Source organism: Acipenser ruthenus, chromosome 15 (assembly GCF_902713425.1).
Source record: "Acipenser ruthenus chromosome 15, fAciRut3.2 maternal haplotype, whole genome shotgun sequence".
Classification (NCBI taxonomy): domain Eukaryota; kingdom Metazoa; phylum Chordata; class Actinopteri; order Acipenseriformes; family Acipenseridae; genus Acipenser; species Acipenser ruthenus.
Window position 1 is genome coordinate 3,561,679 of NC_081203.1, and position 27,214 is coordinate 3,588,892.

At 40.8% G+C, this 27,214-nt stretch overlaps 1 protein-coding gene across 1 annotated transcript; it reads left to right on the plus strand.

Annotated features, from left to right (window-relative positions):
- LOC117396659 (PHD finger protein 19-like) lies at positions 1-26,295 on the plus strand. The gene is made up of 15 exons (XM_058986891.1): positions 1-234; positions 2,941-3,138; positions 4,085-4,166; positions 4,296-4,391; positions 6,042-6,142; positions 7,041-7,189; positions 7,953-8,048; positions 8,757-8,825; positions 10,271-10,391; positions 11,088-11,155; positions 11,910-12,062; positions 13,620-13,701; positions 14,843-14,928; positions 16,327-16,422; positions 18,902-26,295. Exons 2-15 carry the CDS (start codon positions 2,956-2,958, stop codon positions 19,233-19,235), a joined length of 1,716 nt encoding a protein of 571 aa, XP_058842874.1. The 5' UTR covers positions 1-234; positions 2,941-2,955; the 3' UTR covers positions 19,236-26,295.
- The last annotated feature ends 919 nt before the right edge of the window (positions 26,296-27,214 follow it).

Here is a 27,214-nt window from a genome sequence, read left to right on the forward strand (position 1 = left end):
AGAGAGTTCAAACAAGTTTCTGACTTCCTGGAACAAGATGGGACTGTGTTAATTACATAAGCAAAACGTAAATGATTCGCGGGAAAAAGCAAAAAAATGGCGACCTGCACAATCTGACTGCTTTTGATATATCTGCTGCTCTTCGCTCAGCTTCAAGTACAGTGAGTGAGCTGGGTATATGAAAGAGATTTGTCTAAAATATTCTGCATCAGAGGTCAAGGCAGAGCGCAAACGGTAAGAAAAAATCAATTTAAGAAAGGGTGTTTCTCGGATTTTTGCGAGGGGGGTTTACATAGAAAAATCTTGATTTATTTTCCTTGCAAATATTTATTTTAATTTATTTAACTTTGTTAATTTTTTTTTACAAATTCAAAATATGTTTCTGCTTTTAGTTTTCTCGTTTTCTGTGGCCCAATGTCAACACAGCATGCTTCAACAAGTTCTAGTATTTAACAAGTTACTTATCTCTCTCTGTCTCTATCTATGTCCTTCCAAGTACGTTTGAATTCAGGTAACACAGCCAGATTAGATTTTTATTTTTGCAAAACCGTCGAGGACACATTCATTCCTGGACCAATGTTTTTTTTTTATAAAATGGGTGAGCTGTTTAAGGATAACGTGTATTCATGTTAGCTTTAGTCTTTACAAAAAAGTTAACTTGGCCGTGTTGAAAAAAAAAAAAAAAACATTGCGCATTTCTAATTTTTAAAAAAAGGCTAGTGATATTTCTGGTAACACGATGCATATTCTGTCAACTGAGTTTTTTTGTCTTGTTTTTATAAAGCTCTGTCTGAAGTTGAAAAAAGACACGCATGCATCCTAATTGGTATGGCGAACAGCGTACAGATTAACCAAAATAAATTTTAAAAAAACCCCTCGGTATTTATTTTATTTTCGTTTAGGGTGCTTGAGTTACTGTCAATGGTTCAAACGGTTGATGCAGTTCTTTAAAATAGAGGATATTATAATATCGTGTGCATTTGCTGGCTGGAGGGTATGGGGAAATGTATCCGTTTCTGAACTTGCCGTCTATAAAACCAAAGATGACTGGAAGTGTAAATTTGTGATTGTTTTTTGCAATGACTGTGTTTCAAAACCTCTGAGCGAAGAGAAGGGGGCGTGGCTCGAGCTGACAGGAGCAGGGCGAGTATAGTCGCAGTAACGGGACTGGAGCAGATAGAAAAAAAGAATCCGTACAAAAAAACCAAAAGAACGGTAGATGCATCCCAAGCACAACATCTTTAATTATTATTCTTATTATTTATTAATCGCATCGAATTCAATTTTTCGAGCCAGATAATCATTCAGAATTGTCGAATCTGGGATTTTGTTTAAAAATTGACGCTTTTTTTTATTTACCCAAGACGGTAAATATTTTTAAGATTTTTATTTCAGTGCTTGCTTTGAGTAGTCCTAGGCAGCTTTTGGTTTCCATATGAGTAATTCACCGTTTACTTCAAGGTTTAAACAGTACTGAGCATTTAGATCGAGTTTGAGGTTGTGGTCGTCAGATGATTCAGCAGCACGTACATTTAAGGAGTCGGGACACTGAAATATGAAGGGGGAGGAGGGGAACGTAGTTGGACAAAAAATTAGAAACAGCAGGGTTATGTAGCACGGACTTTTGTATTGACAGCGTCACAGGCCTGATTAATCAGGTGTGCTACATACAGTTTGACAGATGCTTGTCATAGGCACAGCGTGGAAAACCTCAGACATAACCAAGCATGTGCACCCGGTTGACAGTGTTATGGCAGGTGTTTCTAATATATTGACCAGCCCTGATAGTAGTGGTATGAATACTAATATAAACAGTATGAGTGATACTAATTCCCCGATTTACATTCACATCTGATTGTATGTGTGCATAGTAGACAGTGTCAGTGGTGACCAATTGTAAGCTATTTCTTTGGTTTGGAATGTAACATAGCACACAGTGACACCTGGTGTCCAATTATTATTATAATTATTATTTATTTCTTAGCAGACGCCCTTATCCAGGGCGACTTACAATTGTTACAAGATATCACATTATACATTATTTCACATTATACAGATATCACATTATTTTACATACAATTACCCATTTATACAGTTGGGTTTTTACTGGAGCAATCTAGGTAAAGTACCTTGCTCAAGGGTACAACAGCAGTGTCCCCCACTGGGGATTGAACCCACAACCCTCCGGTCAAGAGTCCAGAGCCCTAACCACTACTCCACACTGCTGCCTGCTGCAATTAAAGTGAATGCAGCAGCATGATTGAAATGGGCTTTTATCAGAGGGCTGGGCTGTCTTGCTTGAACTTTGTATCTTATTTCCTAATATTAATAGGACAGTTCCCAATTGCATAGATTAAAAGACAAGATAAACCCACAATGAGTCTCTGCTATGATATATATATATATATATATATATATATTAGCATGCTTATTAAATGTTCAGGCAACACCTTTTTCCAACCACTGGGTCGGCTTCTGAAAAGACTCCCAATGCTGAATGTGTCCCGCGTCGTCATTTCTAAAACCACCTCACTTTAGACATGGAGTTATTAATAATCTTTTCAGAACCAGTGATTGAAACATGTCAATAGAGAATAAGCCTGATAGGCAGAAACAGTGCTTAAGAATTAACCTCCACAAAACCAAATACTTAGAAAATGTGCAGTACAAACTGCCCCTTGGAGCCCCCAGGTTTATTTTAAAACCTGCTACCATCGCTCTATCGCCACTGTTGTGTAACATTAGAAAAGGGTTATTTTCAGTATTAACCTTTGTGTTGTGGGATAAATGCAGAACATAAACCAGATCCACTAACGGGGTAAGCGAAGGTCAGGGAGCAGCTGCGCTACATTATTGAAATGGCTGAAACCTCTCACTCCCTTTTGGAATTCCCTGTGAGATTTGTCTGCTAGTGATCTGTTCCTCTGTCTTTTATGTCAGTAATTCCAGGTGCTAATGGAGAGCGGTACGCTGGATCTAGACAGTTACAGCACTTCCAGTCACGGGCTCCCAGAGTCCATTGGATCCACTAGGAAGTCTGGTAACGGGTGGAAGCCTATGGAAACAAGCCTGACTGAAGGGCAGTATGTTCTGTGTCGGTGGACAGACGGGCTGTATTATTTGGGAAAGATTCAAAGGGTAAGGTGTCAGTAATCCTGCAGTTACACAGTACGGGCTGTGGCCCATGGGGATATATAGCGGGGATGCAGGAACAGTACATAGAGGTGCTGGTCTGCAGTTGTGGAAAGAACAGCTTCAACTGAAATGTTTGTAGCTTTTTTACTTTCCCCCCTCATTTCTATGACATTTGCTTTTCTTCATTTATTTTTTGTTGAAGGCTCTTCCACAGTTGATCTTCAGCCATAGACCTATGTTGGTGCCAACTCCATGTGGTGAACACCTACTCTGAAATACATAAGGAAACTTTATCCACAGTTGCTGTTCACTAGGTGGCGCTAGCGCTGTTATATGTCTTTGGCCGACACCTAGAACTAAAGAACAGCTTCAAAACTCGCGCCAAAGAACATTAAACACAGACTTCGCGAAAATGATTTGTTTTAAAGGAGTAAGAACCATTCAGAACGACTGTCTGCATTACAAAAAGTTAACGGGACAGTTGCTGTTTAAGTTAATAAGTATTTAACCCCTATGAGCAAGATGTGTGGTAAAAAACAGACCTGTTCTGCCAGTGATTATCACTACCGCCTACATACAGGACAGTGCAGTGAGTAATCGCAGGAAACGTCTCAAATTATCTTCAGTGGAATACCAGTCATAGATCACAGATCACAGTTCCAGATGTATTACCGAATGCAGCTCGTAATCCTGGATGAGCTGAGCTTTTAAGGAAAGCTTAAAAACATCAAAAACGGGATGTGTTTTTTTAATTAATTTTTTGACATTTTTTGACTACTGATTTTTTTTTAAAATTTTTTATAAATAGACCCCTGACATTTTCTGCTTTTTGAAAACACAATTCTCTTTAGATGCCAGGAGACGTATCTGTTTTTTTTTTACACCTTTCTGAGGCCAGGTGATGATAATTCACTGTTTTTTGTATTTGGTTTATTTTTTTCCCCTTCAGGTGAGCGCCTCTAAGCAAAGCTGTTTAGTAACATTTGAAGATAACTCCAAGTTTTGGGTTCTGTGGAAAGATATCCAGCACGGTGAGTAAAATATCAAATTCCTTGAGAAAGCATCTTGCCTGAGAGGGAAGGGGTAACCCATTCATGAGAGTATCTTATCAATTTATATAAAACATAGGAATTGACAACGTGATCCTCTTTCTGTTACAGCTGGGATCCCTGGTGAAGAGACGAGATGCACAATATGTTCTGGAACTACGTTGGTGTCGCAAAACGAAATCCTCATTTGTGGAAAATGTGGGCTAGGTGGGTATAATATATCCTAACCAAAATATGTTGAAATGGTCATTATTTGTACCATTCATTTCTATCTCTAAGTATCGCTGACTTCTAATCTGAGGGGGGGTTGGTGATGTTGATGCATGGTTTTAGCTACTGAACCAAGATCATTAAAAATCTGGAAGTGAAGTATTTTATATTCCTACAGGCAGCCGACGATTCAAACCAGAGTGGGGGTCAATTCCTGCTTTTCAATTCAGATTCCTTTTTAAAATCAATTCCAATTCCAATTCCAATTCCAATTCCAATTCCAATTCCAATTCAAATTCAAATTCCTTCAACTGCTTTCATTTGAAGCCAATTCAATTGACTAACAGTGACTTCAGTTTACGTAATTTGTTGCCTGTGAAAAACAGGAATTGAGCCTAACCTTGATCAAAACGCAGTTTGCCAGAAGGTTTAAGAAATAATTTTTATGGAGAAACAGGCAGAGTCATCCATAACCACCTATTGATGAATGCAGTGGTGACGGAGGCAAAAGGGTCTAGTTTCTGACAACGTAAGAAACGCAGAACATGAAAGTAAAGCAATCCATTGGAAATCCTATTTTTGGTATGAAACTTAAATAATCAAATTGTATTTTCTGAGTTTTGAACTACCCCCTCTTACCTCTGTCTGATGTTTGCTGTAAGTCCTGGGTGTCAGTGTGCTTCCCCCTTGAGGAGCTGCTTGGTAGATCTGCTTGCCTATCATAGACATGCATGTGTATGCAGGCTAGATCGGCCACAGTGTCTTTATAGAAGTAAGAGTCGGCGCCATCTAGTGACACTTTGGATCAAGTTTAGTCCAGCAATGCAGTGCTGTGCACTAGGTAATGGTGCTTACATGTAAAGACTGGCTGATCTAGCCTATGTTACACCTGTCTTGCAGACAGGTAGAGCAAAAGCAGCTCCTGGACTCACAGACAAAGCATCTCAACATGCACTTCAAATAGCACCTTTTTTTTTTAGTTATTACAATAATTGCAAACAATGTAAAACGGTATGGGTCAGTTAAAAATAAATAAATGAAGCAGTGATTTGTAGCTGCTTACTTTTTTGGGGGCAGATTTAAGAGAAAATAGTGATGATATGGGTCTGTCATGTTGGTTTTGTGCATCGTTCATCAGACTACACTTATTCAGTCATTTCCTTCATCTTTTTAAGCTATAAAATGATTTGAAGATTTCATTCCATTTACCACGAGTAAGGGGCACTGTAGCGAAGCAATCACCAATGTGAAATACAGCGTACCAGTTAATTATTGTTAATAATGTATGTGGCAACTTGAATGATTTATCGAGGTGGAAGTGCACGCTGAATTTATTTTTAGTATCAATGTCAACTTAGTTCAGGTTAGCTGAAAGCTGTCAGGGCTTGGCAGTTTGGCAGCTAATTTCTGTGCAGTAGATGGCAGAAAGACTGGATATTAAATAAAGAAAAATGAGCTCTGAGGACTCGTTGAGGGTTATAATTAATTTGAATAAAGTTCTGTGGTTGACTGAGAGAATGAAGCTGAATTGAGAGCGCCTCCTGGGATGGGTTCAGGTAGTATTCGGCTGGGGTCTCTGAGAATGGGATTAGGTGTACTCTGTCTGCTATAGCTGAAGTTTTGTTCTTTTATCCTTTGCTCCGTCAGGTTATCATCAGCTGTGTCACCTCCCCCAGGTCGAGAACGCTCAGGATACGACTTCAACGCCATGGTTTTGCAGAACATGTATTTTTGCATTGGCAGTAAGGGTAAGAGAAGTGTGTTTGTGTGTGCGTGCGTGTATGTATGTGTGTGTTTGTGGGTGGGTGTGTGTGTGTGAAGGCAATAGCCTCCCACATGTAGCACAAAATTTTCTTTTTTCAAAACTGATTTATTCTGTTGGTTACTATACACTGTCTGGCCACTTTATTGGGACCCTGTCTACTCGACTGAAGTTGTCATCGCCCTGAATTTAAGATGCAAATTAGGTTGATAGCGTGATTTGATCCCTGCATTACCGTAAAGCTGCCGTCGTTACTTCAGCATTGTTGCAGATCAAGTCCTTCCAACAATGCTGCACTGGAAGGTGATGGCTTCATTTTAAAGACGATAATGCTTCCATCCACTGTGCAGGATGAGTCTTCAAGCATCGTCCATCGACACTCCAGTCTCCGAACATCAATCCCATTGTTCTGTTTTGGGATGATCTGGAATGTTTCTTTTTTTCCCAGCCCCTGTTTATCTCATATGTTGACTAATTGCTGTACATTAATTGAGCACTGTCCGCTATTTCTTTTCATATGCAATCTAATAATCAGGAAGGCTGAAAGGATCTTGATCGGAGTACATAATTACTCGCCTATGAATTATTTAAACTGCATAACCAATTAAAATGAAATTATCCGCACATAATATTGACAGTGATTAAAAATTTAAAAAGAGTTACAAATATTTGCCAGTTGTTGTTGTTTCCTCATTTAATTCCTCCCCCCCGACCCCCCCCCCCCCCCCCCCCGCGGCTTTTTCAGAAGACCTTACAATCAGTTAGCGTCCCTCTGTGGTACTTCAAGACCGTTTCACCATCCAGACACTTTCTTGGGTCTGCAGTATGCAAAATAATTGGCCGCATTAAATTAAAAACATCTTCTTGTGCTTTTTTTCCTGTAGAAGGGAGGAGCGCTGAAAAAGGGACCCATTGCCAAGACGCTGCAGGCAGTGAAAATGGTGCTGCCCTACATCCCAGAGGAGCTTGAGTGGGACTCCATGCACAGGACCAATCAGCAGCAGTGTTACTGTTACTGTGGGGGACCCGGAAAGTAGGTCTCACGTTTTGAAACATTAAGGGTTGGACTCAGTAGCATCAGACCTGACTCCCTGCATACTGATTTCCTTTTAAAACCCAATAGAATTTTTTGCAGCGTATTTGAACATATGTGCCGACCACTTGTCTTTCCTGAATTTCCTGCTATCTCGTTTCACAGTGAAATGAAAACTCGCTTGAGCTAGTATGACATGTCTTGCATCTAATGGAAGCGAATTGGACAGCCAAGCAGCATGTTCAGCTTTTTACTGGGGGCTTTGATGCGCTGTATAAAGGGAGTGGAGGAATATAAAGATGTATTCTAGGCCCTAAAGGATTGCAGCTAGCAAAATGATTCCATAAACCTTGTTTTGCATCTGGCGAAATAATAGTTCTCAAATGTGCAGTTTTGAAAGAAACACTTGCATTTTAATGTAAACATTACTCTCAGGAAATCGAATGCTTCTTTCAAACCTGGATAAGCGAGAACTATCCAACGAATGAAAATACACAACAAGTCAGCACTTTTCCCATACTTTTCCCATGGTAGTACTATGCATTTACTATAGTTTAGCCTGGTTTGCCATGTTTGTTAGTATGCTTTACCATACCTCGCTGTTCTTTACAATGCTTACCGATGCTTTGCCATGCTTTCACTGTGCTTGATTACACTTTGCTATGCTTTTACTATGGTAGACTTTTATAAGGGAGTTTTATGGAATTCATTTGATAGCTGCAATCACTTGACAGCTTGTATGAAGTTTCTGCTCTCTTTGCAGGTGGTGCCTGAAAATGCTGCAGTGTTTCAGGTGCAGACAGTGGTTCCATGAAGCCTGTATCCAGTGTCTGAATGAAACCATGATGTTCGGAGACAGGTGAGGTTTCCAAAGCGGAATAAATGAGAGCTCTTGTTAATGAATAGGGTTAGATAACAGTTGGGCAGCTTAGTGATTATACAGGACGGAAATATCCATTGCAAATTAGTATTCCTGTTTATAATTGCTAAGCAATTTTGATGTAGTTAGCTAAGCATTTTTTTTAATGTAGTTAGCCTTCGTCGGGAGAGTGTGTTTTAATCAACAACAACAACAGAATCGCATTCCTGTTTGAGGTCAAAGGCTGTGTTGAGAATGTGATTTGCCCAATCTGTCGAATTGCCTCTTCCCCAGCAAAAGTAAACACAGCTGCGTTAATCATCTAAATTGCTTCTGTTTGGAACGCTAAAATCAGACTTGGAATTCATTTAAAAGCGTTCGTTTTGGGTTGAATTGCCTTGAACGTGCCCATGAGCACTGGAGAAAGCGTGAGTCAGGAATGTGGAGGTGTCTGAATTTTGATCAGAACTGGGTGTTGACACAAGAATAATAGCGCTATTAAAGAAATAAATATGCCAGCAATGACTGAGTCAGAATTGAGGAGGTGGAATAAAGCAAACACAGGAGTTAGATCAGTTTAATAAACTGCCATGGTAAAACTGCGGAAATGAAGTGCGATCTTAATATCCTTTCACCCATTTTAATCGCCTTCGTTCATGTCAATGTTTGCAGCAATGTCCCTTAGTCTTCTCTTTTTTTTCTTTCCAGATTTTATTTGTTTTACTGCTGCGTGTGCAATAAGGGAGTGGAGTACATCAGACGCTTAACCCTAAGATGGTAAATAACGGGGTTCATTATTCATCGTGGGCATTGGCCTCAGTGAACACATTGAACCGATGTATTTATTAAGGGCATGATTCATTGTGTATTGATTTTGGGGCTGAACTTGAATGATGAATAAGTGTGAATCTAATCCGGGACGTTGCATGTATTGTGATAAGTATTGTATCATGACCTGCATATTGCAACACCTCTATTGACAAGTCTGGGAGATGCTGATACTATACATAATACACTTTCACAAATGATAAACCTGCTGTTATTGTGATTGAATCTTATTTAAACAAACAGTTGTGCTGTCAGTTGGCATTTTAGGTAACAGTATTGTTGTTTGGTTGACAATCCCAAGCATGGAATCTGCAAGAATAATTCCTTTGTACAGAAAGAAAGCATGACTTTTTTTTATACACATTAACAATTCTCATACTGTATTGAGAGTTCACCTTTTAAATCCAGCAAAACAATATTCAAGTACCAACGTAGCATCACACATTTTGACCGCTGTTTCACCTGCATGTAGAGCTCCTGAATACAGTGTGTGTTTTAAGGATGGTTTCTCCAGAGGGGACAGTTGTTATTGAAGTTAATCCCCAAGGGGGAGTTCTTTGCTGGGTGGTTGAACGGACTGCGAATCAGATTTTAAACATGCAGCTCCTTCATCAGATGTCCTTGCATTTTAGAAATAGATGAGCTGTTTATGAAAAGCGAGGCTTGATGGAAGCAGTTACCTTGCGTTTTTTAATGTGTAGTGTTATATTTTGAAGGGTGTTCCTTAGTAAGCAGTAGGCCCCATTTCATTTTGAAAGTATCGCACCACCTGAATGATCTTTCAGCTGCAAGTTGCAAATTGAACATTTGAAACGTAATTATTATTATTTGTTTATTTAGCAGACGCCTTTATCCAAGGCAACTTACAGAGACTAGGGTGTGTGAACTATGCATCAGCTGTAGAGTCACTTACAACTACATCTCACCCGAAAGACGGAGCACAAGGAGGTTAAGTGGCTTGCTCAGGGTCACACAATGAGTCAGTGGCTGAGGTGGGATTTGAACCGGCGACCTCCTGGTTACAAGCCCATTTCTTTAACCACTGGACCACACAGCCTCCTTAAACAGGGTAAACATTATAACATGTTTACCGTGTTTGTTAGCAACAGTTTTCCATATTAAAATCTAAGTTAATGCGTTGCTGCTCATCCCTGTTTATTAAAGTCAAGGCATGTAAAAACAAATATTATGGCTAAAACCGCTTTCCCTTTATATTCATTTGCCTATGATGGTGGAGTGGCTTGTAAGTTTTATGAATGTATGTATTTTTTTAAAGTTGCCTTTAAGGTTGAGAATCAGGAATGGTTTCTTGTGAGTTTATGTGTTGTAAATAGCCACAAGAATATGTTATACTGTAGTACTGGATCCTCAAGACCGTTGCTCTTGATTTTAAGGGTTGACGTTGTCCACTTGGCTGTCTACAATCTGGGGTTACAAAGCAAAAAGAAGTACTTTGAATTTGAAGAGATTCTGGCGTTTGTAAGTAGCAACTGGGACCATCTGCAGCTTGGAAAGGTGAGTCGGTTTTGTTTTGTTTTGTAATAAATTTGCTTCAGTGCAGTTACCCCAGCACTTGGTACGGACATTCCTTAGCAGGAGACAGTCTTGGCAATATTATAGTCTAGGTGACCTACTGATCCTTGAGTTTTGGCTTGCGATTGGTTGGGCCAAAAGTTTTGCATCACCTGGAAGAAATCTTTTTTTTTTTTTTTTTTTAAACTATGTGAACATAATTTAGATATTTTATTTAACATCATGCAATCAAAGAAACTACACAGCAAAATTAGTTCATTCTATAGGGTGATGCAAAACCTTTGGCCAGAGCTGTAGATTGTTCCAATGATAAAAGTAGCAACAACTCCTAAAATGAAAAAAATGTTAAAAGCTTTGTATAGCAAAGGGATTGACAGAATTGATCAATGTAAGCTGTACTGTAGGGTTGTGGTTTGATAGTGATACAGTATTGACAGGTTTAATAGGAAAGTGAACTGTGTCTGTACTGTTTCTCTTTAACCAAAACCATTAATGTAATCGGAAGCATTTCCCCTCTCCCTTCCCACTCACCCTCTCCATCTCTCTCTCCCTCCCCCCTCCCCCTCCCTTCCCCCTCCCCTCTCCCGCTCCCTCCCCCCTCCCCCTCCCTTCCCACTCCCCCTCTCCCTTTCCCTCCCCCTCCCCCTCCCTTCCCACTCACCCTCTCCCGCTCCCTAGCTTTCCAACACACCTCCCCACGAGAGAGGCCAGTACCTCCTAGAAGCCCTCAATAGATATAAAAGCAAGTAAGACATTTTCCCTTTTCTATATGTTCTGTAATGAACTTGGCTATGTGCACAACACCATGCTAGAAGACAGCCGAGCACTTTGCAAAGGGGTTATTATAGAGAACTAACAGAGAACTCTTCTGTTGCTGTATTGTAGTCTGTAACAGAACCAGTGAGAGCAAGAATGTATATTACTAAAATATTAATGAACAATTTGAAGAAGTTATATATAATATGTGTATGTGTGTGTGTGTCTATATATATATATATATATATATATATATATATATATATATATATATATATATATATATACACACACACACGGTGTACATTAATGAACCTGTCCATGTAAAAACTATAATATGCAACAGAAGTACTTCCCCGATTTTAGGTATTGGCTAAAATACTTCCCTACCTGTTTCTTTTACTTGAGTGTAATTTGACACCTTTTTGTAAAGAAACTTCCATCGGCTCACTCTAGATGGCAGTATCAAGCATCACAGGTCGGCATTTTTTAGTCTCAGTACAATTTAACAGGAAGCGTGAGAGAGCACTCCTTATAACCTGTCAGATAAGCTCGTCTGTTGTTGTTTTTACAATAAGAAACAATAAAAAATATCCAGCAATGAGACTGATGCATGTCAGGGGAGGAAACAAATATAACCGAGATGTGTGTCCCACAGTCGTGTTTTCATGTGGTCAGGCTGGCACGCAGAATACATCCGAAATAAACCACATATATATAAAAAATATATCTTCTTGTGCAAAGGTTTCTTTGTGGGAAAGAAATTAAAAAGAGGAAATGCATCTTCCGGCTGATCACACGGATGCCCCCCAACCCCCCCTCCAAACTGTTCCCAGAGAAGACCCCCCACCCCTCGGAGGGCAGCGAGTGGAAGAAGAGAGGGAAGAGTACAAACAGGTAGGGCTGCTCTTCACCACACCATGTGAACTCGCACTGCGTGAATCGCCAGTGATGAAGCCAGACGCATTGTGTGCACACAGTACAACAGACAACATGCTGCAACTTCACCGCTTTACAGTACAAAGCCAAAACCGAATTCTGCTTTATATACAGAATAATGAAACTGAGTGAATGCACTCAAAATGCACTTTACAAGTCTATACAGCTGTATTTGAAATACAGTATATTTATAGAATCAGATCATGAGACCAACAGCGCAGGAAGGGTTTAGGTACAGGATCAGAAATCAAACAGTAAATATATTCTTTAACGTTAATGTTATTTGCGATTGCACATACGGCACAAATGCGCTGTGGGGGCGTTAGACTTTCAGACGGGTTTGTACAGTCCAGTGGCCTGCTGTTTCTTTGGAGGGTAAATTCAATTAAGTCATTAGCAGAGAAAGTCATGCCCAGCTCAGAGCTGAATACCTGCTGGGCTGAGCATCGGTGCAGGCGTGGTTAGCGAGACGCGCTGCACCAAGGTCAAACCTGCACAGCTGCACCCCAGGTGATTTCCATTCCAGAGCCCAATGTTTTGGCAAGCAAGGTAAAATCAACATGATTCCTGGTTAGTTAAATATTATATACATTAAAAAAAACACACACACACATCGGAACATAAAATCCGACTTTGGCCAAAGTTCCGTGAGGTACCTAAAAGAGAAGTTTGACGCTCACAATCTTATGCTTTGTTTGTATGGAATAGGAATAAGACTAAAGTGTACAAAACCTCCATTATGCAAACCCCAATTTTTATGAACACCGACTGGGTTATGTGAACAGCCCCTGATAAGCAGTCACGTTGCGTGCTCATGGAGAAAGCACTCTGGAATGTGCAGTGTTCACTATGCTTGTACATTTCTCAAGGTTTATTGATCGGGAATGATGTATTAACAATTAGATTGTAATAATTCAGCAAACCGAGGCCCTAGAATACACTGTACGTCTGCTGTTAGCTGCGCACTACAACAATGTATTGGGGGAAATTATAATATAATATATCTTATCGGGCAAGATTTGTATTAAGCTTTTGCTCTAGTGCAGTGTTTGCAGATTTTGTTTTTTTTCCCATGTTGATAATATAAATAGTTATGATTACCAGCTGCACATTAGGGTGCAAGTGTGGTAGTAGCTGTTCTTCTGTAAGCAATCAGAGCTGTTAATGGTCTAGTGCTAGAAGATTTGATTTTTCCATTAAGTAAAAAAAAAATGATGAAACCTTGCCCTGCAGCGAATGCTAAGGTTAACATAAAAATGACTACTTGGTGTACCGCTAAGCTGTTACTGGTTACCATCGTTAGTCTTGCAACAGAGGTTAGTTATGAATGGTCTTGCCTGCTCTTTGATTTATGCTTTTATGTGATACAGGTTGGGCCGTTTTGCAGTCCTTTGGGAGTCACGTTGCCTTCACAGCTCTACTCTGTAGTGAGAAGCTGTCGAGCCGTTGCAAACGCGTGCTATTCGTCCCGTTGCAAGTGAGGGACGGTGTTGACCTGCCTTTTTTCTCACGCAGCTCCCTGGCTCAGGAGTCCCAGCCCCAGAGAAAGATGAAGAGGAAGAGGTCCAAGTGGTTGCTGGAGGATGCCATTCCAAGCGTGAGTTGTTGAGAAAGCAGTGCATGTTATCTGTCAGTCGATCTGCAGAATTAAGGGCTCTTTAGTGGCACACTCCTTTCTTGTACTGTATGTGTGATCAATGCTGGGCTTGATTACTGTCCGTACTGATCAGGCACTGTGGAGGGTGGACAGTTGTGACACTTTCCCTATAATGTTGTCGATATTTTTATAATAACTGTACCACATATCAGTTTTTCATTAATGACAGGCTTATGGATTTATTAGGGCATAGTTTATCTATCTGTCTGCCTGTATCTTAAGTTGATTTATGGGTGATACATTTAAGAATAAATGAAGCACCAGAGAAGCCTTCAGACTTATAAAGGATGTGTGACAAAAGTTCTTCTTTTGTCGGGACTTTGTCACTTTTCGTGATCTTGACCGCTGTCTTCTAGTGTAAAGGAATTAGTGCAGACAACAGTATTTCAAGTTCAAACAGAGCAGTACCTGTATTTTTATTACAACAGCATCCCCTGACAAGAGGACTGCTTGAGAAACAGTAAGTAAACAAAACAAAATACGAAACAAAAACCTAACAGTGCGAAGTTACCAATACACAATACCTTCTTTCTTAAGGTTCCCAGCACACTGGTCTCAAGCCTTGACACAGACCACAAACAGTCTTTTTAGAACTGTTTTAAATACTCTTAGCAGTAGGTGTGCTGCATTAACCAACTCTGGGTTCGATTTTAATCGGCCGTGTTTAAAAACCCTAGTGGTTTCTGGGACATGTAGTCCCACTTGACCCTTTTAAACTTCAAGGACTACATTTATCCTTTGCTCTGTTATAGAGGGTAGAAACTGCGCACTATTCAGGGACCAACATACCAGCCATCTATAATGTTTCCCCAAACTCTACCACAAATGTTTATTGAACAATGGTTATTGGGTGGCCTAACACTGAAATTCAGAACTCTGGGCAAATGTTGCATGGGCTTTTTTTTAATGCAAAATAATGTTGAAAATCAGAATGCATGCATATTTAAAGCAACAGAGGATTTGTTGATCAAGTAAATTGGTCTTTTCCTAACAGTGAGCTGGGAAGCTGAATGGTGTGCAGGCCAGTGGAACAGGGTGGTTTCAATTCCGAGCAGTAATGTCAGCTTCTATTGCATTGCAGAGCGACTTCACCTCAGCCTGGAGCACAAATGACCACCTGGCCAGTATATTCGACTTCACTTTGGATGAACTTCAGAGCTTAAAAAGGTAAAACTTTCCAGACCCCAGCGCAGCTCTGTGGACCTCATTGCAGCCTCTCCACATTCATGAGTGGGTAGCTTACATGTCATGTCTCGTGCAGGTTTCTCGAGGTGTTCTTGTGCGAGACGGTAGTTCTGAATAAAATGTAAGTCTGTTGGCGAAAGGAGCAATCTGCAGGTTGTGAGAAGAATTCTGAACATCAAAAGATCCCCTTTGATGAATTTGTCAGAATTGTTCTGCAGTGTTATTTTACTCTGAAACCAATCTGTTCCTAGACCTGGTTACCGTTTCTTCTTTGACAGCCTTAGCAGAGCAGTGTGATAGCCCGCTTTTTGAAGTGGAGATCTTTTGTGAAGCTGCCTGGAGTGGTGGTTTGAGTAATAACTTTCCAGAGGGATGCAATCGCCTATCTCTGCCCTCACAACCCATGCTTTATTATTTATTAAAGGTTGTTACTGCAGACAGGGCAAGCACCTGGTGCACATGCCTGGAGATACAACCAAATCAGTGCAACACAATTTAAAGTTTTCAATTGCATCTGAAGGCTGTTGTTAATCGTCTACATATTTCTCAGTCCAGGCACTTCCTTCTTCCAGAAGTAAGGAATATTGTTTCCATTCAAGCGTGACAAAGAGTAATAAAGACCTAGTTTGAACTTCAAAGCGCTGGTTTTGAACCTCATCACTTATTTATCGTGCTGCGATTGTCTTGCTTGCCTGTGTTAGTTTATCCTCACCGCTGCAGCTCACAGTGTGTCCCTGTAAACAACATAGTGCCTTTCTGAACACCGCTATCTTGGATAAATGTTTTAGTAATTGCAGATCTGGTGGTTGATGGTTGGTGAAAAGTGGGTGAGATTTAGCAAGAAGCTCTAAATGCAGTAAGTACAGCCTGGGATTGGGGATTGCAAAGTTATGTTGCCTGTCTCATATGGCGAGCCAGTTCTTCTTAAAGAGTAAGTTGCTCTGCATGTCATTTTAATGGATTTTGATTTCCCTTACTGTTTAATAGTGTTAGCAATCGTTCTTGTTGGTTCTGGGTTGTGTTGCCCCAAAATCTGCCTTTACCTGGCTTGAGCTTGCTTTGAGATTTCCTGGAGACTCCTAAAAGCTCAGAATGAATTTACGTCCTCGTTCCTTTCAAATCGTGTGACGCTGATCTCAATATCAGAGCAACGGAACCCAGAACCATTCCGAACGATTGCTAACATCATAAAAGAGAAAGGAAAATGTAAAAAAAACCAAACAAAACAATGTAACCTTTGAAGCTGTCCTCTTTAATAGCATAAAACAGCAATTGAAGGGACGCTTAGTCCTGTGATCCAGCTCACGTGCCCTTGGAACAGGAGAGATCTCAGCATGGCTTGTTTGCTGAGCTGGTCTGACTGTGGTGTTCTTTTCTCAGTGCCAGCTCGGGGAGGACCTTCAGTGTAGACCTGGACTCCACAGATGCTGCAAGCACATCTGGTTCTGCTACAACAAGCCTATCCTATGAGTCACGGTAAGGGATTGTATGCCGAGTTGTTTAACTGCTGTGTGTAGTGGGTTTGGACAAGAGAAATAGAAATGCTTGCCAGAGCACTTTCAGTAAGTTGTGGGGCTGACTTTTTTACAATACTATTCATCACTGATTACCGCACCAGGGAGGTTGGGAGTGGAGCTCTGCAGTAAAGGCTATTCTCTAGAGTGTCCCTGTTTGACATGGTGCTTTCTGGGTGCTTCAGTAAACCTGGCCATGGAAGCACCTGCCAACCGAGCACCTACTATCAGCCCTCTTCTTGTATCAAAGATATCCTTTCTTTGCCACTGTAACCGAAACTGACGAGGTGCAATACATTTTGAGGATATTGTTTGCATAATGAACCAGTCGTGAGGAACATCATTAAATACAAGATACATACAAGATTAAACACAAGGTATTTATAACTACTGTAAACAGCAGTGTTTTTCAAGCAGTTGGGAACATTTACTAAGAAATGCTGCCTGTGTCAGAGTGCAGCGATTTCAATCACACTGCGCATCTAATCTGTCCATCAATACCCAATAAGACACGGGTCTGTTGAAAAGAGGGAAACGCTTTAAGTAATCCAGGTTGTCACACCAATGAAATGCAGTGAGGTTTCAGACAGCTGATCCGCCGACACGATGAAGAATTGATCAGCAGCTCAGTCAGTGCCTCCTTTTGGAGCCCCGTTCAGTGGAAGATTGATTAAACCCCGACCAAGCCTGGAAACTCCAGTCCATGCTCCATTGCTCATCCGCGATCGTTACTCTCCCCGCAGACTGCTTTAATTGCCAGCAATTCGGCCGGCTCTCTAAAGTGCGCCTCGCAGCGCTAATGCAGTCGGCTGATTTCTTGTAGGGACACTGGCGAAATTTAAAGGTCATGCAGCAGAGGTCCCAGGGAGCATCGACTGGGTTTATTAAATCTGCAGTCGGAACAATTCCTCTGGGCCAGTCCGCTGATTTATAAAGGAATTTCCCTGCAGGATCCAGGTATTAGAGGGAAGATAGACGGGACGTCAGAGCGGTTCTTTTATCAGCTTTGTCAGCTTTATTACACAAAACAACAACGCAGGCAATCAATAAGCCTGCAGTCTGAGAACTTGGCAACGCTGGCTGTCAGACCATATCCCATCGCTGTCTGTGTTCCTTCACACAAGGGCATTGAAATCAATTCAAATTGAAATGTAATGGCTAGGTCAGGCAAAAGTAAACAAGACTTTTACAGAAACATTTTCTAACCTCTAGTTAGCCTAACAGCATGATCTCCTTTGAAGCGGGTGAAAGCCACAATACTCCGGGGCACCAGGCAGCACATACTGTACCTGTAACTGAACAGCAAGGCTACCCAGTGGCTCACGTAGCAAAAGCACCGCTGTTCGGAGTTCAGATTCTGCGTGTGCTAAGTTACTGATCTTGGTTGTGCTGGACTTTGCGCTCCCTGAGGTTTAGGGAGGAGAATCGTCCAGGGATAATTCAACTCACTGAGCAACGACTCCTACTGATCCGGCCGACAGGAGCCCAGACAGAGACTTTCCAAGCGTAAAACCACCTGGATTTGAACAGCATTTGATGAGTGAAATAGATGTTATTTTCTCCACTGAGTTCCGAGTTCTTAGCCCCTTGTTGAAGTAATCATAGGAGGTTACTCTAAGCCTTGAACTTAAAACCAAAAAAATGAATTTCTAAAATACCACTATACTATGTACCGTATATCACATATTTTTCAATAGCTTGGAACAATGCAGCTTAGAAAAGAAAAGGATACAAGTGTGCTCTTTAAATGGTTGCGTCTTTTATATTTGTTAAAAGATAAATACATACATTTTAAACCTCTGTGTAAACTTCCTTGTAAACAGAATTAAGCCAACTGCAGCACCCTCTAGTGGCAGAACCATGAAAAGGCTGAAGAAAGTGACAAACTTGAGCACACCATTAATCAGGCCTTGAGCTCTTGACTGAAGCTGAAGATACTGTATTTAAGGTTTTAAATCCCTGTCCCTGGCCTCAGTTAACTTTATTACCATTTCACTGCCAAGTTATATTACCATTTATAATGTCATTCTTTTAAAACATCACTGAAGGTACAAATCTGTGGAGTTGGCCCCTACAGTGTGCTGATGCTCTCAGTGCTGGGTAACAGTTGCTGTGTTTCACCCAGTTGTGTCTATTTTAATGATCTAATAAATCTCTGGATTCCCTCCTGTGTGCTGATTTATAAACCCACTTATTAGCCTACAAAAAACAGAGTGAAATGAGGTTCATGGAAAACCAAGTTTATACATTTTAGGGCAGCAGTATGGAGATTACCCAGTGCAGTAAAGTGTCTTATCCGGACGGGGTATAGGTTGATAAAATCAACCCTTAGTGCTCTGAAGTTTTATTCCTGTTGTGTGCCTCGTTAGCTAGGAACTGTAATTATGTTGGTGAATACCATGCGAATATTTTTCTAATGCTAAAACCTTTTCTCTGTACAGGAAGAACGTTGGCAGCAGGAAGAGGAAGCTGAGGACCAAAAGCTACACCCTGCTGGCGCCCAGGAGGGCGGCGACAGAGGGTTACGGCAGCCAGACCACATTCGACACAGAGGCCTCCCCCGACACCCCCGACAACGGCATCGACAGCCACACCTTTGAGAGCATCAGCGAGGACGACTCCTCCCTCTCGCACCTCAAATCCTCCATCAGCAGCTACTTTGGGGCGGCGGGGAGACTGGCGTGCGGGGAGAAGTACCAGGTCCTGGCCCGCAGGGTCACCCCCGAGGGGAAAGTGCAGTATCTGGTGGAGTGGGAGGGTACCACGCCCTACTGACCCATCACCGAACCCTGGGGAGCAGCACGGGAAACAAGGACTTGGATTGGCATCTTCTTCATTCAGTCATCCGTTTTATGGGGACGTTACAGTATTTTAACCTGCGGGATATGCCTCTTTGTTAGATGCAGTAAACAGGTACCTGTTGTGCTTCTATTGCAGGCGGGATGTCTTTTGTGTTTTTTTTCCCTTATAAAAGTTTAGCGCGGCAAAGTGTGGCGTGGCACAGAGAAAACAGGAATAAAACATTGTAAAGAATATAAATATTGTTAATCGTGGTAAAAACATGGGGAACTTTGGGGATATGAGACACGTTTACCATAGAAAACTTGTATGTGGGTTTATACTGCAATTTATTGTAGCATAACTGCATGCCACGCAGGTATATTTCCGTGAAGGCAGTGAAAGGTTCATTATTTCACCAGTCCGGTATTGCAGTAAGATAGGGTACCGATTGGTATTGTAACATGTACAGTACACAGTGACCCTTTCTTGCTTGAAGCGGCGAGTAGCACAGTATTAGTAGGTTGGCCGTTGTTGAACTGTATACGATCGTGGCGGGTGTGCGGGAGAGCAGTTACTCTGTTGGAAAGTCCCTGCATTTCTCAGGATGTTAACTGGTTTGACTCATTCTAGACTTGTGATGCAGTCCAGTGACAAATGGGTTCAGCCCATCTGCTAGTTTAGTTCCAGTAAATGACTCCTATCTGATACCTGTAGCATTTTTTCCCTTGTTATACGGCTTTGTTTCACACGTGGTAGCGAATACAGGTTTCTTTTTTTTAGCTTTGCAATGCAGTGGTTCAAAAAGAACATTTCAGAGAATGTAGCCATTGGTGCAGAACAACTTAATCCATTAACAATAGGCTTCCCTGCAGACAACAGAACTCACTGATTGATCTTCAGTGGCGATGCAGACAGACAAGCGCAATGCTGCAACTGTACAAAGAGGCAAAGGATATCTACAGGGGTATTAGCCATTGATAGAATGCTACCACAACGGTAACATATATTTATGACATACCACTGGTATCAAAATGAACCAATACACCTTGATAATCTAGTGCAGTATCATCGGACTAGCGAATCAGGACCACTGTGCAATACTTGTCCCACGTCGATTGTGTTTGCCATTGCTGGTAATATTGTGGTCTGCTAATGGCTTCTTCAGGGTAATACATTGCTGTTCTAAGGGACTTGACTGTAGATTATTTCTTGGTCCAGCCTTAGTTTGACCCTGCAAGACGCTTGGAACATTAAATAGAGAGTTCAGGAGACACTAACCAGTAAAGATTTTGTTTGGATTTTTATAGAAGTGGATTGTAAAACAAACCAACGACCCAGTCACTAGGTAAAAATCTATGTTCCACATGGAGCAAATACAAAACTGTGTAACTTTTCTTATTAAAGCATCAACCCTATTAAAAACAGCATGAAAGACAGCCTGAATTGTTGGGATTGTGCTGCGGAGTGAAGGAATAGGCCAGTGGAGTTTAACTTCAGTGTTAAAGCTGACCAGGACGGTAATTCCTCCATCTGCACTAGCAAAGCCAATCAACGTTTCTTATAATACTGTCTGTGATCAGATCCACTTTCTATGAACGCTACAGCAGATTAGTTCTACTAGTTTACCATGTGTTTAGCTGCTAGTTAAAACTCAACGCTAGGTTTATGAACTGGCTGTCAGATTACCCCAATTTCATGACTCGCACGTAAACCTGTAAAGATGTGTCCTTTTTTTTTTTTTTTTTTTTGGTCCAATATGTTTTCTTTACTCCGTACATATATATTTGTCTTTTTGGTTCTTTTTTGTTCCCTCTCATATTGTAAAAATTGGCAGAACATAGTTGTGGATGTACATACAGCACATTAGCGGTAGTGTATTCGACCCTTTTCAAAGATAAACAAGTTTGAATTTTAATGTGCAAAGTCTGGTGTATACATGTTGCCAGGTCTGTGGATGAATGACATGTTTGTAGAACATAACATAGACTGGCTTGTCACTTTATTAGGACGTTGTATCAAATACTGGCTTGGCTCACCGTTTGACACAAGGTGCTGGAAGGTGTCTCAAGGGATGTTCATCCATTCAGTCGTTAGTCTTTGACGCAGTTGGTGTAGGCAGGGTGATGAATGTGTCGTTCAAGCTCGTCCCATGCAAACTTAATTGCATTAAAATGCAGGGATTGCGGTGGAGAGAGGGCTTCTGTAGAACCATATTTTTAAGTCTGCTGGTAAAAGGCATGGGAATTGGTTTTACTTGGTGCTGCTGCTTGTTGTGCAAAAAAAGCTTACAGGTGATCCGAAACAAGTGGAGAATAGGGTCATAACACCCTCAGGGGTGGCCAAGGATTCCAGTCCTGGTCTGTGTTCGAACCCTGTTCTAAATTGTTCAATTGAACCAATTCAAGCTCCACCCAGACCCTGCAGTTCACCTGTAAGACCTGGAGTGGAATAGCCCTCCAGGACCGGGATTGGCCACCCCTGCTCTAGATTGTGTTTTGAGGTTTTGTGGGTCTCTTCTCCTTGGTTATTAGCAGGTTATCCTTTTCTTCCAAGGCCTGCGGTTTGGTTTGTTCTGCCTAGTGTTGCTGTCTTCCCAGTAGTGGGCTTATTCTAACCCTTGAGAGGCTTGATGGTTTCTATGGAGAGATGAGGCAGTGTAGACTCAACCCAAATGATCTTTTTAAGGAACTCACCAAAATTAGAACGCTGGACATGAGTACAGTACAGCTGTGAAATATACTCGAATGCATGCTATTTTATGTTTTTGTTCTATAAATTTATATTTAGATAGTATTTATATAATCGCTCATTCTGGCAAATAATAATTAAGGGACCAAAATATTATTCCTGTATAAAAACACAGTTTGGCATACTGTCTAACAGACTGCCGTTTACATTAGGTTTGTATTGTCTGTATTTTTGCATTGCAGCGATAGTCTAGCCTTTTCTTTGTAAGTATTTAAGCAGAACTTTACTTTTTAAACTTACATATCTGACTGGCTTATCTTTACTAATGTATGCGTCTGGTATAGAGTCAGTTTATATCCTTGTATAATCCAGTCATCGCATTCCCTGGCATCTTTTTAAAACACAGAACTTTAACCCTTTCATGCATGGCGACCTAATATGGGGGGACATATGGAAGACACAAATGTATGATGGCCTCATATGAGGATTCCATTTTTCCCCATATAAAGTGTCCAAAACTCCTTTTTTTTAAAAAAGCTATTTTTAATATTTCATGCATGAAAGGGTTAAAGCTTCATTGTGGCTTCAGGATTGCTCTCAGAATCATGTCTCCAGAGCGTGTCTATTAACCACACAGCCCTGCCCAAGTGCATATAAGAGATGCCACGTTTGTTCTGTGTGGTGTTTCAAAGACTGTAAAATGATACTTTTGCATTTCAGAACATTTGATTGGATAATATATCAGCTAATCCCCCTTTTTGCACATAAACCACAACTTAACTGCTTGCATGTTTAGTAATACTTTTTTTCGACTAAATCTGAAATAAGATGTTTTACCGCTGACACCCACTAGATGGTGCTATTGCCTAATTATATATGTATATCCTTTTAATGCAACAGTAACCAATACTGGCTTGGTCTGAAAATACCATTTGGTGGCAAGGTTCTGGAATTTAAAAGATATGCTTTTAAAAGCAGTAACACAAACACTATCATTTCGGTTATCTGTCCGAAGTATATATTTTTGAGCAGGTAAACACAACATCTTGTCCAGTAGGAAGTCTGTTTTACTGCTTGGCCTTCTTTTGAATTGCACTATTTCCAAATGCCTTTGACTATGCAAATTAGTGTAAAATGATGGTACCTGTTTCATCAAAATTGACCGTTTTCTTTGTTATATAATATTGCCCTATTGTGTCTTAATGGTTCACACCAGTCATTGTATTTGTATGACAAATAACAATATTGCCCTTTTCACCTTCCAGCGAAGAACGTAATTCACTTAAAATGTAAATCAGTTAAACTGAATTGATGCTTAAAAGCAAAGAGTATATATATATATTTTTAAATGGAATGTACGCTGTTGACTTTGAGAAACTCAATAAGGAAGCTGTTAGTGTCTTTATTCTGACCTTTTTTTATTTTTTTTCTTTTGACATCACTGCTCTGACTGGGTACCTGAGACATTAGCACTGGTGCTGTTTGTCAGGCGTAATTTTAATGATTAGAAAAGCATTGCTCATTGTTACTGTTTTCTACATGCAAAAAATGACTTTCAAATGTACTGTAAAAATACAGAGTAAAACTAATGATGCCAAAAATACAGAACCCCCAAACCCCCATCTTTTTCCGAAACGCCAAATAGATTAAACTGATATTTACCACTCAGTGTAGTGAGGTATTAACTCCCTCTCTATAATGCACATATAGTGAAGCAAAAATTTAACATTCCGTGAATTAACCATGCATAAAGCACCATGTAATCAACGGTGTATTTTTTACAAAAAAAAAAAAAAAAAAAAAAGGTAACATTCCCACTCGTGGATCGTTTTAATTAGCAGTTTTTAAACTATAAATAGCCTGGCTAAACAGCGGTTGGGAGTTCAGTTCGAAGCGACAGAGAAGCCAACCAAGTGTGAGAAGGAGAGCGGGTTGGGAGAGGGGAAGAGGGAACGGGCTCGCCCCAGGTTCAGTTGCCGGAGCGGGGCTGAAGCGTCTCGTCTCCTGGAGAAAGCAGCAGCTCCTCTCGCAGCAAAAAATGTAAATACATTAGGAAAGATAACCGCGTAAAAGGCCTAATATTTATTTAGTTATAAAGCTTTTCTCCAGTTCAGATACTGTATCAAAAGGGAGAGGCAGAAACGGAAATTAGACTGAGAAGTTGTTTACAGTTTGAACACCGGTACTGTGTTTACTGTAGAAATATTGCATGAATCACTAGTATAGGGAATTGGGGGACATGCTGTAGGAGCGTTATATCCGAGGCCCGCTATAACCGAGAGCCTTATAGCGAGGAAGCACTGTAGTTCCACTATGGTGTATACTATTTGACCAGGAGAGGGCATCAGTGTACACAAAACTCTTATTGTCAGTTGTACAGCTGAGGACACCAGACAACTTCAAGATTTTATATATATATATATAATTTTATCCCAAAAAAATTGGGATGTAAAACAAGAGAATCTATATATAGGCAGTCGTTAGCAGCTGCATTGTTAATTATTCACTAAGATGTGAAGAGCAGCAGCATTATGTCAACATGCTTTTGAAATATTTCTATTGAAATCTACTGACGGGAGATGCGTTGAGGGCTGTGCAGTTGATACAGTGCCAGTTGCAATCAGCAGTGTGCGTTCTTGTTCCGTGCGCCAGCAGCTTGCACTATTAAACCTGAGCTTGGGATAACATGATAACACAGGCTGCACAGCGGAGCGCGCTGACAGATCGGATTGTTTAAACTGCAGAGACAGGTGGTGTTCAAATTCAGCTGCCAGTTTGTGCTCAGCGCTCCTTCCCTCCCCCCCCTGATGTTAATTAATAACTGCACCTAAATGAGTTTGTGTGCGCGCTTTACCTAATCAAGGCTCCAGAGGCATCAGAAACAAGTAATAAAATTAAATAACGACAGGCCTCACAGAGAGCACGGAGAGCAATTCCAGATAAAGAGCTGATAAATGACTCTTCAGTGCGTGCTTTGATTGAAGTTATTGAACAGACAGTAACCAAAAGGAGGAGAACGAATCCATTTTCTCCAAGTTTGTTTTACAGATACTTTGGGTCACTTTTCTGTTTCCTTTCTGGTGTTTTAAAGCAGATGCACCTGAAGAGGTATTATTAACCAAGTCTTTCCTCATAGTCACAGTACCACGAGTCCCTTATCAATTTGCTGTAGGTTGTTTGGTCTGCCTGTCGCTGGTAGTTTGGGACTAAACTAACACTTGGCATTTTTAGAGGGGGATGCGGTCATTTTAACTGCATATATCTTGCAAGAAATCATTGAATTCCTTCCTGCAACTAGCTTGTTTGTTGCAAGTTTTATCCCTTTCGAATTCCCCGATACAGCATATAGTGTCGGTGGAGGACTCAGGTGGGGTCTTGAGATGCTGCACAGTGTATGAAATTGGACAGCAGTGCTCTGTGAACCGATTAAAGATCTTGTTTCACTTAGAAAGGTAAATCTCACTAATGACCCTCGCCTGTGGAGAGCCTGATCCGGATAATTGAATAAACGGACAGAAAACCCAGCGTGTACCCTTCCTGTGAGTCAAACCGATCCACGGCAACTTAAGAGGCTTGTGTTAAATTAGAGGAAAGAATGTTTTTCAATAAACCTTGGTTAATACCTGAAACACTGCAGCACCCAGTCCACCGACCAGCGTAGGGCTTAAAATTAAACAGGCAGGTAGAACTGAAAAGCAACCCCAGAACTCATTGTCAAAGTGCCTGAACACATACAAATGATTTGAAAACACTGTATGTGAGTAATTGCAAGGACCACTCCGTTAAAGTTATTGCAGACAGCAAATGTAATTTGAAGCTAATGACTCTTTTAAGCTTTATATTTAGGGCTACAGCATGTTTCTTACTACAAGCCCAGGTTTATGTATTCTTGTCGACTTCATTATGGTCTGACATTTAAATCTCTAAATGAAAAAGACGCTTTACCTATTCCCTGAACTTCTCTGCTGAAAGGAAAGTAACACGTGATTCTATCTGATAAGTTCATTGTAGTGGCTGCTGTTAGAGATAAGTTTGCACACTTTTTTTGTTTTTGTTTTTTGTGTCCTAGACACGCGCTTGCCTCTTTCTTATTTAGTGAAACGTTTAAGAAATGTTTTTTAATGCTGCATATTTCAGCTATGCACTGGATATCTGTGAGATAAACCACTTTAGAAAATTCATATTCTCGATTTGCTTTCTGTACATTGTTTTCTTATTTCCGGTTTGCAAAATAGGTCTATTGTATGAAAAAAAGAAAAATTGTTACACACATCCAATGTGTTTGCTTTATTATAGTAACTATACTTGTAACATCATTAATGTATTTCCATTGTGCTATACCAAATAAAAAGCAACTTAACATGTACCACTGGTTTCCATTACGCTTATTATAGCCCCACAGCAAATCCACATAACTCGGAGAAACTGAAGGTTCCATGGGCGTCCTCCAATCCCACGATCGAGCCAGCTTCCTCTTCTACACCCAGGAACTCCAGAGCGGATGTCAGCGAGGTACCTGGGGGGGGCAAAGGCCAGCCCTACAGATATCTGCCCGAGCTCACTAGGCGCCTGGCCGGTAGGGCCTGCTGGAGCTCAGTGTGGAGAAACAGATCCTGACGGCTTTGCCTCCCTAACCCACGGAAGCAACGAGGTCAATGCTGTACTCCCTCCCGACTCCCTAGCAAAGACCGTCAACTTCACACAGCCAGGACGTGAACCTGCGCTGCCCTGACTGTATGACTCACCCTGTGCACCACACCGCCGTGCTTTTACCAGGTGAGCCACTCGGGGTCCCCTTCATTACTGTGTGTTAATCGTTTGATAAGAGTGGATGTGTGTGTTAATTGATAAATGACGTGAATCTTATCTGTTTTGCACCTCCATTAGCTACATAGGTCTCAAATGTGCCGCTGTGAGAGGAACATGTGTTCTAGCAACCAGTAAGTGTTAAGTTAATTCACATGCAGTGAATGTTACAGTACACCACCAGATTGAATATTATAAGTCATAAGGGAACGCACAGCTTCACTGCCAGAATATATTATCAGTATTTTCATTGACTTACAGTATATTACCAGAGATTGCAGACCAAACAATCTGCCAAAAACAGGTCCATAATATCTGGTAATGACCTCAAATGATGTTTGAAAACTACATGCTAGTAAGAACCGGTACAGGATATTTCTTTTTATGATACCGTACATCACAAGAAATATTATTTATGCCCGAGATGCTTGTTAATTAAGTTTTTCCTTTTACAAAAAACTTCAACCGTTTTAATTTTT